This window comes from Lottia gigantea (genome assembly GCF_000327385.1).
Source record: "Lottia gigantea unplaced genomic scaffold LOTGIsca_43, whole genome shotgun sequence".
Lineage (NCBI taxonomy): Eukaryota > Metazoa > Mollusca > Gastropoda > Lottiidae > Lottia > Lottia gigantea.
Window position 1 is genome coordinate 1619636 of NW_008709504.1, and position 15802 is coordinate 1635437.

Consider the following 15802-nt stretch of genomic DNA (forward strand, 5'->3'; position numbering starts at 1 on the left):
CATTCGAATGTAATATATTTAATTTCATGCAAGAAATGCCCCAAACAATATGTAGGAGAAACTAAGAATAATTTACGAACTCGCTTTAATGCTCATAGGTCAGACATCAAATTAAAGAAAGACAAGCCTGTTTCTAATCATTTCAACCTCGACGACCATTCAATAGACGATCTCACCCTAATCCCAATCGAGCGTATAGAAATTGACTTGCCCGAAGATGAAACTACCAAATTCCGTCAATCTAGGGAGGCCCATTGGATTGAGACATTGAATACAGCAAGACCTATAGGACTAAATATTCATCATAATGTAGGCATAGCACCCTTTGTTGTCCCGTTTAATACAACCAGCAATCGAGCAAGCAAGATAGTTCATGCCCACTATAAGAGCCTTCAAGAGAAATTCCCCCATGTCTATAAGCAGAAAATGATAGTTGCATATTCAAAAAATAAGAACTTAAATGATAATATTGTTCATAGTAAACTAAAAACAATCAGTACATAACAGATACTATACTTCTCGCCCATCGGGCGAGTTATTTTTTCTAATTTCAGATCAGAATAAGAACAGAAGAAAACCCAATATCAAGACCCTTAATCCTAATTTCTAAATAAAGTGTCTGCTCCACCCTAGGCCTGTACATTTGGGAGAATCAAACCCTCCCTTCCCCGAAATCTAACAACAGGTAGGAAGCTTCTTCTGTCCAGAACAGTCTTCACAGGAACGGTACTGCTAGCAGGTATTGGATCAGTGTGTAGTAAATAATGATGTTTCTTCGTACAAGAATCTTTACCACAGGAAACCTTTGTACGACATTCAGCGGTACGATGACCTTTGACTAGACAACTAAAACAAAGCTTATTATCACTAACAAGTTTAAATCTATCTTGAATTGAACTATCAAGAAATGTAGGACATTCTGAAACTCTATGACCAGCAAGACAAATAAAACATTTTAAACTTCTCTTCTCTGGTTGAGCTGAATGAACTCCTTTAGGCTTATTCCTCTGGAAATTACCACTGGAACTATTATCATATTTCTTACTATAACTCTTCTCCATTTCACCAAAATCTGGATCAAAGGCAATGGTAACCTGTTTACGAAGAAAGCGACTAACATGCATTATGGAAGGAACTTCACCTTTACTCCGTATATCTGGAACTGTATTTTTCCATTTATCCATCAAACGATCTGGAAGACGCTCTACTATCTTTATCAAATTCAATACGGGATCTTTTCCAAAACAGCAATACAATTAATTACATCAATGGACAAATCTCTCAATCCAAGTTAGAAATCTTTCCCCCTTTGGTTACTTTCTGGATGCAACAGCACTTGACTGACCAAACTGCTCCTTTCAAGTTTTACAGGCTGTAGCATACATGGAACCAGATGATCCTAGTCCAGAAATAGACCTTTCAGCTTCTCCTGTTAAATGCATCTTAAGCTGTATTAGACGGACATCATCAGACAAGTGTGGCTTGTCATGAATATGTATCTTGAACTTATCCATGAATTCAATATAATTCAAGGGATTTCCATCAAATTTAGACAATTTAAGCGTTGGTATATCTCTACCGGCTTCAATTCTATACAGAGCATCTGCAACTGACATTTCCGACACTGAAGACGGTAATATTGTTTCTTGAAACTCAACTAATTCATCAATCCAAGAATCAGACCTACTAACCTGACTTATTGAACTCTGACCAACTAAACTATTATTAACTAAAGTACCAGTAGTAGATGCTGGATGTTGTGTAGAAGTGGAGGACTCTGAATGTATACTTCCTCTTCCAGTTATTTTGAAATGGAGTTGTCTCCCTTATCTCTGTATCAATAACAGCTCGATTCTGTTGTACCACAGACCTGTCTGAAGAAAGCTGACTCTGTTCACCAATCTGTAAACTCTTTATGTAGTCTTCAACTGCTTCCTCAATACCATACAAATCATTTGTAAGGTCTGTCTCCCTTTGGTCTAAACGTCCTGTATGAGAATCATCACAATAATCATACAATTCACTATGATATTGACAAACTATAGCATAATCTTTACGAATTTCATCTAATTCTTTATGAAACAATTTGTTTCATCTTTGCGTATGGCTGTGCGAACTCTAGTTATGGACCTAGTTATCTCGCCTCTTAGCAATTTTCTCTTAGACTTCAGTTGTTCTAAAACTGACTGACCTGTTGCATTAGTGCTACCTGATGCCTCATTAGAATTCTCAATTTCTATATCTTGACTACCTCCCCCCACTACAGAAGTAACTTTACCCTTATCTGACATGATAAACAATTAATTACAAATTGAACAATATAAAAATACAATAATATCTATTATAGTTATTGTAGAGTGTCTATAACTTCAACTCAGAATCCACCATGTAGTACTTATTAGCTGGACTGGAAACTTCGGAATACACTTGTGTTCTGACTTGGTTATCTTCCAAACTAATACTAAACTGGTACTGGTAGTTGATTCAAATATCAAAACACATCTTCAGACAACAAAGGAGTGACCCGGAATTGAAGAATGGAATACTCTTGGAGATTTTACTGAATATATTATTAATCATCATCAATAATACAACATACAGTTGTGCATAACTCAAAACTCATCAAGTTATACAAATTCTGGAAATATACAAAACAAATATCTTAGTCTTAGTATGAATTAGCACAACATAATGAATGACTTCACATTTTGACTAATTAAATAATCCTAGGCCTAATCTAAGCAAATCTGAAACTAGTTGCATTTCTCTTATATTAACTGTTTGCACACTGACAAGACTGGATTAATCTTATAATATGGATATCATTAGTGAATATGATATACAAATAAAAGAATGTTCTAGCACGTGCTCGTATAAAACTTGCAATTCAATGACACCAAATAACAGGTTCAAATAATGCAAGAAACACAATGTCACACTACAATTATCATAATACAGTTTCAATAATATACCTGAAGAGTGGATCTCCTTAGCATTCATCACAAAAATAACTTTAAACTACATTAAAACTTCTTAATCTGTTCGTTGCTGTACTTCTGTTAATGGGGCTTACAAGAAAATGGAGGAGGGAAAAATACAAGGGAGCAGTTATTAATAATAAACTTTTAGGGAGAGGCTTATTGTAATGTAATTACCCGTTAAACAAATATACTAAATTCTATTCAAACCAATCGGGTTCATCCTGGAGTGATCACCAGCATGCACACCAAGTTTTATCAAAATCCATCAACAATAATTGTGCTTGCTAGTGTATACGGTCTATACAATATAATATTTTCGATTTTTCTGATACTAAATAGGAATTATCCTTGGGTGTTTACAAACACTCCCACCAAAATCCATCGAGAATTGTACATTCGAGAATGTAAGAGCTAAAAAATTGAACGCGTTTTCAAGAACAAGGGTAATAACTCGATTTATGTGATTTTCAATAGAGTACATCATTGGGTGATTGCAAGCACGCACGCCAAGTTTAGAAGGCACAATTCTAGATGGATTTTGATTAGAGTATTTACGGCCAAAAATTGACCGCGTTTTCAAGAACAAGGGCAATAATTCATAAATGTTTTCCGATTTTTCTGATATTCCATACGGTTCATTCTTGGGTGATTACGAACACTTACACTAAGTTTCGTCAAAATCCAGCAGGAATTGTGTCTTGTAGAGTGTTTACGAGCAATTGCGACGGACAATGTACGTCCCCATGCGTATAAAAATTACCATTAGGGAGGCTCTGGTCATAATTATATATAATAAAAGCTAGATTATTCATTAAGTTCAGACACTACCCTAAAAAAATCAGCGACATTCCTCGGTAAACATTGATTTTATAGCATTTTTAAATCGAAGCCGAAAAATATTTTTTGCCGCCGCCATGTTCGCTATTCCCAGTGGTCAAGTGTGTGTATTAAATAGGGACTCTCGATCCTCGATCCTTAGCCCAAACCAAACAACAACATGGCAGAGTATTTGTCCGACTCATCATTACGAGAGAATTACCCAGATCCATGTGGAAACTACACTTGATTCAGAGTGGCTGATGAAATTGACAATATATATCCAGCCTAACTGATTATGATATTAAAATATAAGAGCACACATTATGACTTGTTGGTTTTGGTTTTGCAGAAGAAAATCTTCACTGAATTTCAGTCCAATTTTTTTGATTTGGTGTGAAATTTTTGGGAGAGAATTAAGAGTGTTTTTTTTAAATGTAAACTAACTAAAATTTATTAATTATCAGCTCAATTTAATTTTAAATACTATTCCTTTTAAAGTATATAATATTCGAATAAACTTTGAAATAATCCGCAAAGTTCGAAGAAAGCCCATCTAACTAGGCCTAAATTCTATCATAACTTTTCCGAGAAAATTTACATTTGTTATTGTGGGATTACTAGCTTGCTCGCTAACCTCAATGTCCAGATTTCAATCCCGGCATAGGTCGAGATAATACTTTCGGATTTTCAACCCGGTTACCCCTGTCAGTGAAGCAGGTAAGCGGTGCTGACATGGAAAAAGCATCTGTAGTCGTTCGAATGGGACAATAAAGCAATGAACCGTTTGCTACATGCTGTGCGCGTCAAAAGTCCCTTGACATTTGGAAATCAAAAAAATTTCCCTCATTGAACCCTGCATGGCGTTGCCCGTCTTCAATAGCCCACGTGGTGCAGAAAAGAAGGACGTAAAACTCCATTCATATCATTTCATTTGGACGCCTGCAAACTCAATAGGCCAATGTGTCTATGACATACACCACATGTCCAGTATGCCCTAAAATTTCGTGACATGTTTTCCGGGGCCGGACAGATTTAAACTCTTTTTTTTTTCGTTTTTTTAACAATGGTCATGAACTTCTATCTCCCACAAAGGATACATACCGAACAATTTCCCAGAACAAATGAAACTGAACAAACTGACTGTCCTATATTCGAATCGGGTATCTTAGGCCCTGCAAAACTCTCATTTGCTCCAAGCAGCATTTCTATATCTGTGACGTTTTACACTCGTAGAAGGCGATTTTTCGATAAGCCTTTTGTGTGTTGAAAGTGGAGGATCCACAGCACTGGCAATTAGCACTGGATCGGGAAGGAAGCTCTTCTGTTTGATGATACTTATTGAGTAGTTTTCATGGACTTGTTCAATACAAACACGGCCTCTAATAGGGCACATTTGGCTGCCGTCGAATGTACTTTCTGCGCTAAGGCTATCATTTGGCATAAGATGAAATCTGGCTTTTCGTGGATTGTTCCTATCTGAATTTGATCAATGCTTTGCGGTGCAGTAGGGCATGTAAAGTGTGTGTATATATGTGTGTATACTTGATAGGAGTCCAAATGCTTTGATGCTATTATGTTAATTAATCGGCTTAAAAATATTCATAACGTCGTATGAATTTTCTGGTAGATTGTACTAAATGTATCTTATCGAAAGACGATCATTCAATTTTGGGTATCATGAGAATTGCTTCCCTTTAAATGTTTCATACGTACTCACTCCAATTGATTTGCCATCTCTTCCTATGTAATTCTGAACTAGTCCAATTGAAAGTAGACTACTACCGGTTATACTCATCCGAGTTTGGCTGTTCACAAAACGACTATTTTTAGAATTAAAAATAATAAGTCTCTCATCTCACCAAATCTTAAAGATAATGCAACGTCAGATACCGAATTCCAAATCTAAATCTAAGATTTCTTAAAATAGCCTGGCCACGTATTATCGAAACAATCTTAGCTCTAGAATATGTGTCAAGAATATGTGGCCTGGACTACTTTCGTAGTGGAGTGAGTCCATACGTTCCAAAATTTAGAAGAGGAATTCCTTGACAATGACGTTTTGTCCTACATGAACTGTGTCCCTTTTAGCCCAAACTACTTTGTCAACAGGTGTATCCAATAATCATGGCGTTTTACCAGTGTCCTGGTTTCTCCGACACTCCGTCATTTTAGTCTTTGATATTCTTGAATTGAAACACACGTTTTCATGGCACTGACTGCAATAAACAGTTGGAATGTTCCTTTTATGTATGATGAAACGAAATGATACATAATCTTTTCATTTTTCAACATGAAATGTTGTGACATAACTATCGTAAGCCTTTCGATAGCAAATATTTAGTGAATGGAGATTATGTCGGTGTCTGCATTTTCAAATTGGTCTATGCTATTCCATTGAATACTTGGATACATATTTCCGCAGAATAGTAAGATCGTGCCGATTTCTACATTTTAGAGACAGTACTCTTCAGGTCAGTCAAATGTGGTATATAATAAGTTTCACAGATGAAATATAAAACGGTTAAATCGCAAGATAGTCCTTGATCTGTAAAGGTTGGATTACAGATGAATAGGGCCTAAATTGAAATTTCCTTGATTTTTGTGTATTGTAAAATTTCAATAAAACAGGAGCATCTAGATTTTCTGCCTCTACGCTAGTCTTAAATTGTCAGACATAACTGTTGGGGAATTGTTAGGCTATTTATACCCATTCACGATTAAACTCGACACAGTGGGGTGGCTAAACATTTGCTATCTGAACACATACGATATAGTCGCAAAATGTTATGTTGAAAAATAAAAAGGTTATGGATTGTTTCGTTTCATCGTACATAATAAGAACATTCCAACTTTTTATTGAAACCATTGTCAAGAAAACGTGTTTTCCAATTCGAAAATATCAAGACTCAAAATGACCTGTCAGAGTGTCGGCGCAGTCAGAAGTTGTCGGAAAAACCAAGACACCGGCGTTTTACCATGCCTTAGTCTTGTTGGTTTGGTTGTGTGCTGAATAGGGGAATTATCTTGGACGCATTTTAAAATCTGGTTGTTGGTTGTTGATCCAGTACATTGTAAATGCGAGAGTTAAAAGATTAATTTTTCACAAGTTGGTGGGAGTCTGCCATGAACAAGTATTTGTCTCGCTTGTAGAGGTACATATGGCTACTTTGTTTAGGTTCATATAATGATACATAAACGTAAACTGTGGTCTGGAAACGATCTTTCAGAATAAAAGGACCGATGAATATAGTTATCGCCCTTAATCTATACACAAAAATTTATTATTAAATAACAGAAGAATTTGTGCACATCCAGTAATAAAGTATACAAGTTAAAAGTAAAGCATACCGTTTGGAAACTGGGAATGAATGGTTTCTAAATGTTTACAAAAATAAATGCAAAATGAACACGAACTGACTCTGAACAATTTAAACTGACTCTTTATATACCAAGTGGAATAATTTCAGCGTTTTCACATATCACAAAATCACAATATTTATCAGAAATATACAAGCTCAATGGAATTTACTTCAGAATTTTAAATAATAATTGAATGTTAATGTGGTTAAATATGCAAGGTTTGCTTTTAATTTTAAGAAAGTAAATTGGTTTTGGTATTTTGAGACTTTATTTTAATCATTCGCGTTTTACATTCATTTTATCATAAGAGCAACTAAAAATTATAAAACGGATCGGTGAGAGGCCTAGAAAATCCAAAACGATGTGTAGCTGCGAGGCTGGTAGGCCGAATAGTTACTTTGTTATATCGTATAGTATAATGTAAGATTTATTATGTAGATAAATTCGCAATTCTACGTTTATTAAAGATGAAAACAAATTGATCGGCTCTTTAGTTTGGTAATAGATGAAAGTTCTAAACATTAGCTTATTTTGTCATTAGAAAACAAAGAGCTTTTGGCCCATTATCCAATCTCTACTATTCCAATTTATCATTAAAAATCTGACAAAGCGACTTCAAACAAAGGCAAGAAGAAGAACTTGATAGCATTCAGTTCAAATCGAGCGCCATTAAATAGAATTATGTCTTCTTTTTTTCTTTTTGGTAAATCTAAGTTTAGAGACGAAATCTCTTGGGCAAAATCAGTGAATCGGGTTTTATTACGACTTAATTATACTGGCTTATTGCCTTATTGGATTCACTCTTTGGTCATTATTGCGCTTACTCGAGATTCCAAGTTGAAATGAGGTTTGCTTGGCGAGGCGATGAATTAAGTGAACGAGTCCCTCGACACAACTAAACATCGGTTGGTGACAACGGCAATAATGAACTAAAAGGGTCAATTTGTAGTCGAACGGAATGATAGACTTTATTTCACGCCTTACACGGTTTATAGTCCGGAACATTACCTTCTAATAATGTCTTCTTTCGGAGAAAAATCAACTAATGCGCGTTTCTGTTAGTTTTAACTGACCATTGTGTTAGCTAAACCTTATCGCATGATGTAAGAAATATATCGGGGATATGAGGAGAACTTCGACGATGAAAAATGATTACAATATATTACCCGAAGATTTTGGACCTGGTATCTGATATAGTTTGATCGTTATTCGATTTTATGTCAATTTGATTTGATTTTAAGATTTAATTGAAAACTGTATTTATATCAGTTTATTTTATGCCAATTGGCTGGGTTTGATTGGAATTATCATTGGTTTTAAAACGGCCTTATAACATGAAAGTTACGCTAGCGCTCTGACTCAGCTTTACGGAAACTGGCGAAGATTGACAAATGTGGTTTAAGAGGCAATGAGGAATAATTGAAATTAGTTTGCATACTTTGATTATAAATACTTAATGATTTGAGTTTTAATATGAAGATGAAAAACTAGTATGATTAAATAACTAGTTGTATTTGATTATTACTATGATTTGACTATATGTATGATTTTGTATACGACTATCCAGAAAATACGTTGTATGGCATCCTTGAGCTAACTTCTGATTAAAAAAGAAAATTACCATTCGTTTAAAGAAAAGAACGCCCACAATAAAAACAACATTTAATAAAGTCGCTTAAAGCGGATATTAAGGAATAATTAAGTTGTCTTCCTTCCATTTTATCTTAATCTATCTATTAAATTTACACAATACCTGCTTATTTTGTTCAAATTTACTTCTTACAACGTATCCGGTTACCATTGTCGTGATACAAAGCCGGAAATTTGCAGAAAGCTAACATTTCCGTAAAATTGGAAAGTTTTATGTTGGATGGCAGATAGACAATCGACAAAACGTTTGGTGCACTGATTTGATTGATTATTGAAATTCGAAATTCCAGGTTTACATATCATATTTTATTGAAGCGTGAATATAGTTAACAATAACAATATTTCCCATGTTGATTTGTTCTCACATTATATGCGAATATTTACTGTTAGACTCTTCGTCCCGAATCATTTATCACTTGCAAGTGTGCAAAATTTTTGAAAATTTCAAAATTTTCTGTTCAACATGGCACGCAACCCCGCATCCATCACACTTTCCTAACGCTGGTTCAGGGATACTTAAAAAATTGGTACGCCGATGAAGTGAGTGTCATTGCGCGGATTATATTTAATACGTCACATGCACATAAACCTTCTTTACATACATTTAAACAAGAACTGATGAAATTTGCGCATGTTGACAATAATTATTACACAATTCAGTAGCAGTTATAACTATCCTTACATTTTTACATTTTCTTTTCTTGTATCTTATACCAAAAGTGTCCGTAAAAAACTAAATAAAACAAAAATTTCGTAAATTATTTAAATGTGTGTCAGAATTATCCCCGAACATAATATGGATTCTATTATACCAAAAGGTATATGTTTGTGGTTAACTTTTAATGCATAAGTAAGTGTCACCAGAAGTTATAGATATTCAGGGCACAATGTTACAATCACGTGACAAGCCGAAAACACATTGATTTGTTCCCTTCGTTGTAGAGAAAGATTCACTAAGAGTTACCGAATCGAACGACTCTCGTAGCATTAGTCAGGGCATCGTCGTATACGTCACCGAAAATCAATTGCATTTGAAAATAATGGTTAATATTTTCAGACATGATAAAGAGACGGAGATACTGTTGTATTTCATTGCTGGACAGGAAGCTTAAAATCCTTTTACGGAGGTCTGGCTTTGTAATTTATATCATATTTGTTTGTCTTATGGGTTGCAATTCGGAAAGGAACATGTCGATTCTCGCAAATTCTAGCACAGATAAGAATCACTCATCATACGAATGGCCTTTAGAGGTATTTAACTTAACATTCACCTTTCAAAAACCTAACAATCAAGATCGGAAAGATGCAGCCCATGGGATTTAATGGCATTATAGCCAATAATGGTCTGGAATTAATTGCAGTATCCACGCCTCATTTATTGCATGACAATTAAGAAACACGGAATGGCGAATAAAATAATGATTCGGCACTCTTTCAACAGTTTATAAATTATTCCCAAAACACTCACCTGCAAGAAATATTAAAACTCACTCTGTAGTACGACTAAAATGAGAACGCTTTACGTGGAATTACTTGGAGCTGTAGTCAATAAGGTAACAGTCAAGATTCTATGGTATTGTGAAGGATACATGTATTTCAATGTGTGTTTGTCTTTATGTACGAGTTGGGAGCCGCGGTGGCTATGTGAGTTAGACGCTTGCTCGCTAATCTGAAAGTCCAGGGTTTAATCCCGGCATAGGTCGAGATAATACCTTCGGATTTTTCAACCCGGTTTGCCCCTGTCAGTGATGCAAGTGAGTGGGGCTGACATGGGAAAAGCGTCTAGTCGTTTGGATGGGACAATAAACCGAGTGTGCTACAGGCTGTGCACGTTAAAGACAGTTGGAAATCGAAAAAGAGCAGGCTAATGCCGTTGTCCTGGCAAAATTTCCCTCATTGCACCCTGCATAGCGTTGCCCGTCTTCATTAGCCCACATGGTGCTGAAAAGTAGCACGTAAAACTCCATTCATTTCATTTCATTTTATATACGACTTGGCCAAACTACACCCTGGTTATAGTTTTAGTCACGTGATCAGAGGCTAGGCTAGGCTATCTTTGGCGGGAATGTATCTCTCGCTTTTGTATCTTGGTTGAACTGCAAGAAAGGTGTATAGCTTTTGAGGTGGATTATTGGGTTGGCGAATGTAGGCTATTAGGTACTCCCAAGAACCAATTTATTTGAAAAGAATGGCCGTTGATCTTAATTTTCGATTGATGTAGGAGGCTCTATATTAAACTACTGAAGTTCTGTACAATACAAGCAATAGGAGGCAGTCGTGGAAAGCGAGGCTCGTAACGCAAACGACTTCATCTGTTGAAATGATTTAAGATTTTGTGAGGAAGGTTTTGTGCTAAATAAGTATATATATATATATATGTTGCTAATTTGTCCCTTTAGAATGCCTTGTTTTTGTGTACTTTTGACATTTGACGAACAATCTTCAATTTCTATTAAAGTCTATGCCATTTATTATAATAGTGTACCTTAAAGAGAGAGTCTGATTCCTATAGAAGGTTGGCAAAGTTAGGTCTAAAGATATAAAACTCGTTAAAAAAAAGTTTTACTAAAAATATCGTGCCGTTTATTTTCATAAAAATATAGAGGGTTTACGTAAACCTTTTAAAGAAACTTTGATTTTGGTTGGTGTTAGATAATTCTTTTATGGATTAAAACAAAACGCCGAAATTGTAAAAAAAAATTTCTCTTACTAATTCTGAATGTTTCTGAATGTCGAGCTGTTGTAAGATCGATAACCAAAATAAATCTTGGGTGCTTACTTAAAGAATTGGTTCACTCCCCTTTAAAGCAAATTGAAGTTGATCAAAAAGATAAATAACATTAATAGCACATTGTAGAAATACTTTCACGTATAAATTTCCACCTTTTTAAGAACGAAGTTTTGCATGCTGCAAAAATAGATAATTGTATAACATAAACATTAATAGAAATGAGTAAAAAATAATACATTCAGGCTGACATATATAGAATTGAGCGAATTTTGACACTCTTTAGACCAATTGTTAACTCTCCGGGACATTGACAAATGTAGAAATCACATTGAAACATCGTCAATAATGTCTGAAGTAAGAAAATTGCTTTCACCTAGCTAAAATACAGGAGAGAATACAAACGGCCTACCGTGAAGTTACGATAGCACTCTGCAACATATTACGGTAATGAATGGCAGCCATTATTTACCCGAACTATGCTAATATTGTCAGGTGATTAAATGATATTTGATTTTTTCGGGACTACAAGTGTTTGTAAGCAAAGACAATGAAAACAAAAACTTCGTTGGATATGGATTCACATTATAAATAAATCATATTCGTGAAACGAAAGGTATTAAATGCATTAAATGCACAAGTAAGTGTCAGTATTATTTCCAAAAGGTTCTATAGTTTAGGTCGAAATATTGCTATCATTTGACAAATCACTGCTCAATGTCGGAAGCAAAGAGTCTCGCGAAAGGAGACGAAATTGACCACCTTTTACCGAGACAGATTCAGCTCTATATAGAAACTGCCAAGGATTGCCGAATGAAGAGAACACCGAATTCTCACAATATGCACTCATACAACTACTGTAATAAGACGTAAATACCCACTAAATATCACATGAGATATTCTTATCTTTTAGTTTATCATTGGAGCATTTTGATAGCATGTAGGCCCTAAAGAACAATCAATTACGGAATAAATACTCCATTACTAGGAAGAAGTAGAAATGCTTTTAATCAGACTAGACATTTGAAAAGTTTGCCATTTCACACAGACATTATTCTTTTCATGCAGATCAAATCAATTGAAATTAGACTAGGCGGTTAATGAATTACTTTTATATATTTAACAAGCACTTCAGGTTCTAGGAGTTTGACAGCAACTTTCATTACGTTACCTTTAATTCAATCGACCGTATAACATAGCCATTAAAATACTTTCAACTCCATTTTGAAGCTGAATGGAATTTGAAATAATGAGCATTTTAAAAGAAATTTTTCTGTATTAGTATACATATTGTAAGGCCTATAATGGGGTTGTTTAAGAATAATTTTGTTGTGATTCTTTGAAGCAAAGAAATATCATCAGCGACATAAAAAAAAATCAAGTGTAGAATATTTGTTGATGTTTCAGACATACCAAGAATATAGTTGGAGGCTGTCGGAGGATGAAAGGTATAGGTGTGGCATTTTTTTTTCGGGGGAGGGGGGATTTGATTTTGGTATTGAATAGATATAAAGTCTTCAGAACTACTAGAACTGAACGAAAATCGCATAATTCCTTTAAAATGCCTCGAACAAGAATTATTAAGATATCCCAAATTTGAACTTGACGAAGTGGGACAGGATAATTGAGTCTACTGTATATACATGACGTTATTGTACATGCAAATATTCAAGTCTGTTAAATGGATGACTCGATGAGATCACATTCAGATAATTCTGGATAAACTTTGATTTGAAAACTCAATTATTTTAAGCTGTGAACTTGTTAGATTAGCAGAGCAATTCACGTTTCTGAGACCAAGATATGATTTACTCCCGGAAATCTTATTCCTGGGACACAGTCACCTCTGTGATAATTTATTCATGCTGCGTGACCCACGTGGTTTTAATTAGATATGCATTCACTAACAATCGTAGGAAATGCCCTTAGTTAAGATTTAAATTATTAATGTATATTCTTATCTTTTTTTCAAACTAAAACTGTAGACAATAAGGTCTTCCTGTTTTGCTGACATTTGAATGGAAGCCGGATAACATTGAATCATTTGATATAAATTGATATGAAAATGACCAATCTTATCATGATTATAGTCTAAAGAGAACAATCATTACTGTGGTCATCAATACAGATTAAATTTATGTTTCTATACACTAGAATGTCATTCGTCCAACTAAGTTCTATTGCAAATCCTATTTATTTCAAGCTAACACATGATTATAAGAAGAAAGCAGCAATTACAGATTTTGTTTGTCAATCACTTGATCCGAAAACAAGCTTACAATTATCTTGAATTCTTAATCTTTATTGTTTTCCCATTTCAAACTGCCAATTCAATTATCTGCCGGTCTTTTTAACAAGGTTGTGTGAATTGTGGCTGAGAAAATAGATCAAATTATTTTGTTAAATGTTAAAACGTTCATTGATCTTTACACATAGACTAGCTGGCATCTCCACCACATACCCAATCAACCAATAAACACGTCAAACACACCGGTCAATATTTAGATAGCTCACACACATCAATAAGTGTGTTAACAGGTCACCAAATGTACTGATGACTGACCGTTTCGATAAACGCATCAAATACAAGAAACACGCAAAATAGTAAATTTTGTAAATTTAGTGACCACACGAATTCATGAGCTTCTGTATCAACACAGGGGCAGCTGAGCAAGAACGTCAAACAAACGAAATGTAAGCAAGAACAACAAACAAACGAATCTGTGATTGAGAACGTCCAACACCGAATCTGTTAGCAAGAACGACTAACAAACGAATCTGTTTCAAATACTTATCTACAAATACATATCTAGCTCAACATATCTTCAAATGCAAAACGTCAAACATAAAACTCTACCATCAAATGTTCAAATACAATAACAAATCTCCCTCAACAAATCCTGCGAAACATTTCTCCAAATACATGTCGAATATATTTGATATATGACGACAGATGTCGCTGTACAGGCAACATAAAATAAGATATAGACTATAGATAACCTCTATCATCCAGTCCAAGGATTTAAAATCCTTTCCTTTCATAGCATTAACAAGTCAAGTGACATTAACAAACCATAGGCCTAGTCTGTTAAAAAATATTCATGCAAATGTCTTGCAATAATTTTGTCATGAATTCTAGGCCACTAAAGCCTACCGTATTTGCAAGTACATTGGTATATCGCATTTTTATATCCTCCTCAAAATATATATCTACTGTAGGCCTAGTCGCTAGTGTTAGTGTTAACATGTCTTTAATTTGAAGAAAATCTAAACATGACCATATCATAAAGGACTATTGTCAACGCGAAACTTGTTTTTACAGAGTACAATTTTCAGGAAATTGTTTAGCATTTCTGTTCAAAGTCTCACTGCTATTATCAAGATAAAGATATACTAAATGAAAAAATAGGCTCAGTGTAGAACTCGACAAATTTTGATTTGCCCACAATGGCACAAAGCTGTAGGGTAGGTGTTGTGTAGACACTAGTCTGTGTGATTTTCTAGAAAAACATTACATTTACTGATATGCTTACTAGGTTTAGTCTTTATATGCTATAAATAAAAGTAACCGACAATAGCCCAACTAAAATGAATTTTCAAAGTTGTTGGAAATCGAAAATAATTATTAACACACACAAGAACCAGAAATTCTTCTTGGTATTTAGCAAACTTACCTGTCTTGAACGACAATTTATTTTGACTTTGGTATATTATATTTCATCTTTTATTTATATATGTATATTTTTTTTTTTTGTATAAATTGTATACGTTAAGATTTTGACATTTGTTTCTCGTGCATATTACAAACTTCCTTCAACAAAATTTGCATTAATCTTTTAATCTTACCAAGTAAATTTAATTTCCATTATTTATGTTTTTCTTTCGTGTAAATTATACTCCGAGATAATCCATCCATTTAAATTACTACTCGGGTATAATCAAAATTCAAAGTTAGTTCTAATCAATTTACAATTCACTTATCCCGCTTATTTTATCAGATATTTCTCATGTTTATTTATTTTATATTTTTGTATTCTTGACTTCTGTTTATTTATGTTTTTCATTTATGTAAATTGTACTCTGAGATAATCTAATCCTCCTGAATTATTACTCAGATATAATCAAAATCTAATCCAATATTTCTATAATCCTCAATTGATCAAAGATATGACTCAACTAATTAAGAAATCAAAAATAATCCTAATCCTTAACTGATCAAAGATATGACATGATTCACTCAATAATTTTTAGAAAATCAAAAACC

At 34.3% G+C, this 15802-nt stretch overlaps 1 protein-coding gene across 1 annotated transcript in view; it reads left to right on the plus strand.

Moving 5' to 3' along the window:
- The window catches only part of LOTGIDRAFT_164119 (hypothetical protein), a gene marked incomplete at both ends in the record, with an annotated part of 16461 nt that extends 2633 nt beyond the window's left edge, over positions 1 to 13828 (plus strand). Inside the window, 2 exons of the mRNA XM_009060605.1 lie at positions 12946 to 12986; positions 13693 to 13828. Of these exons, the coding sequence (XP_009058853.1) occupies positions 12946 to 12986; positions 13693 to 13828 (177 nt within the window). The remainder of the gene's footprint in view (positions 1 to 12945; positions 12987 to 13692) is intronic.
- Positions 13829 to 15802: the final 1974 nt, after the last annotated feature.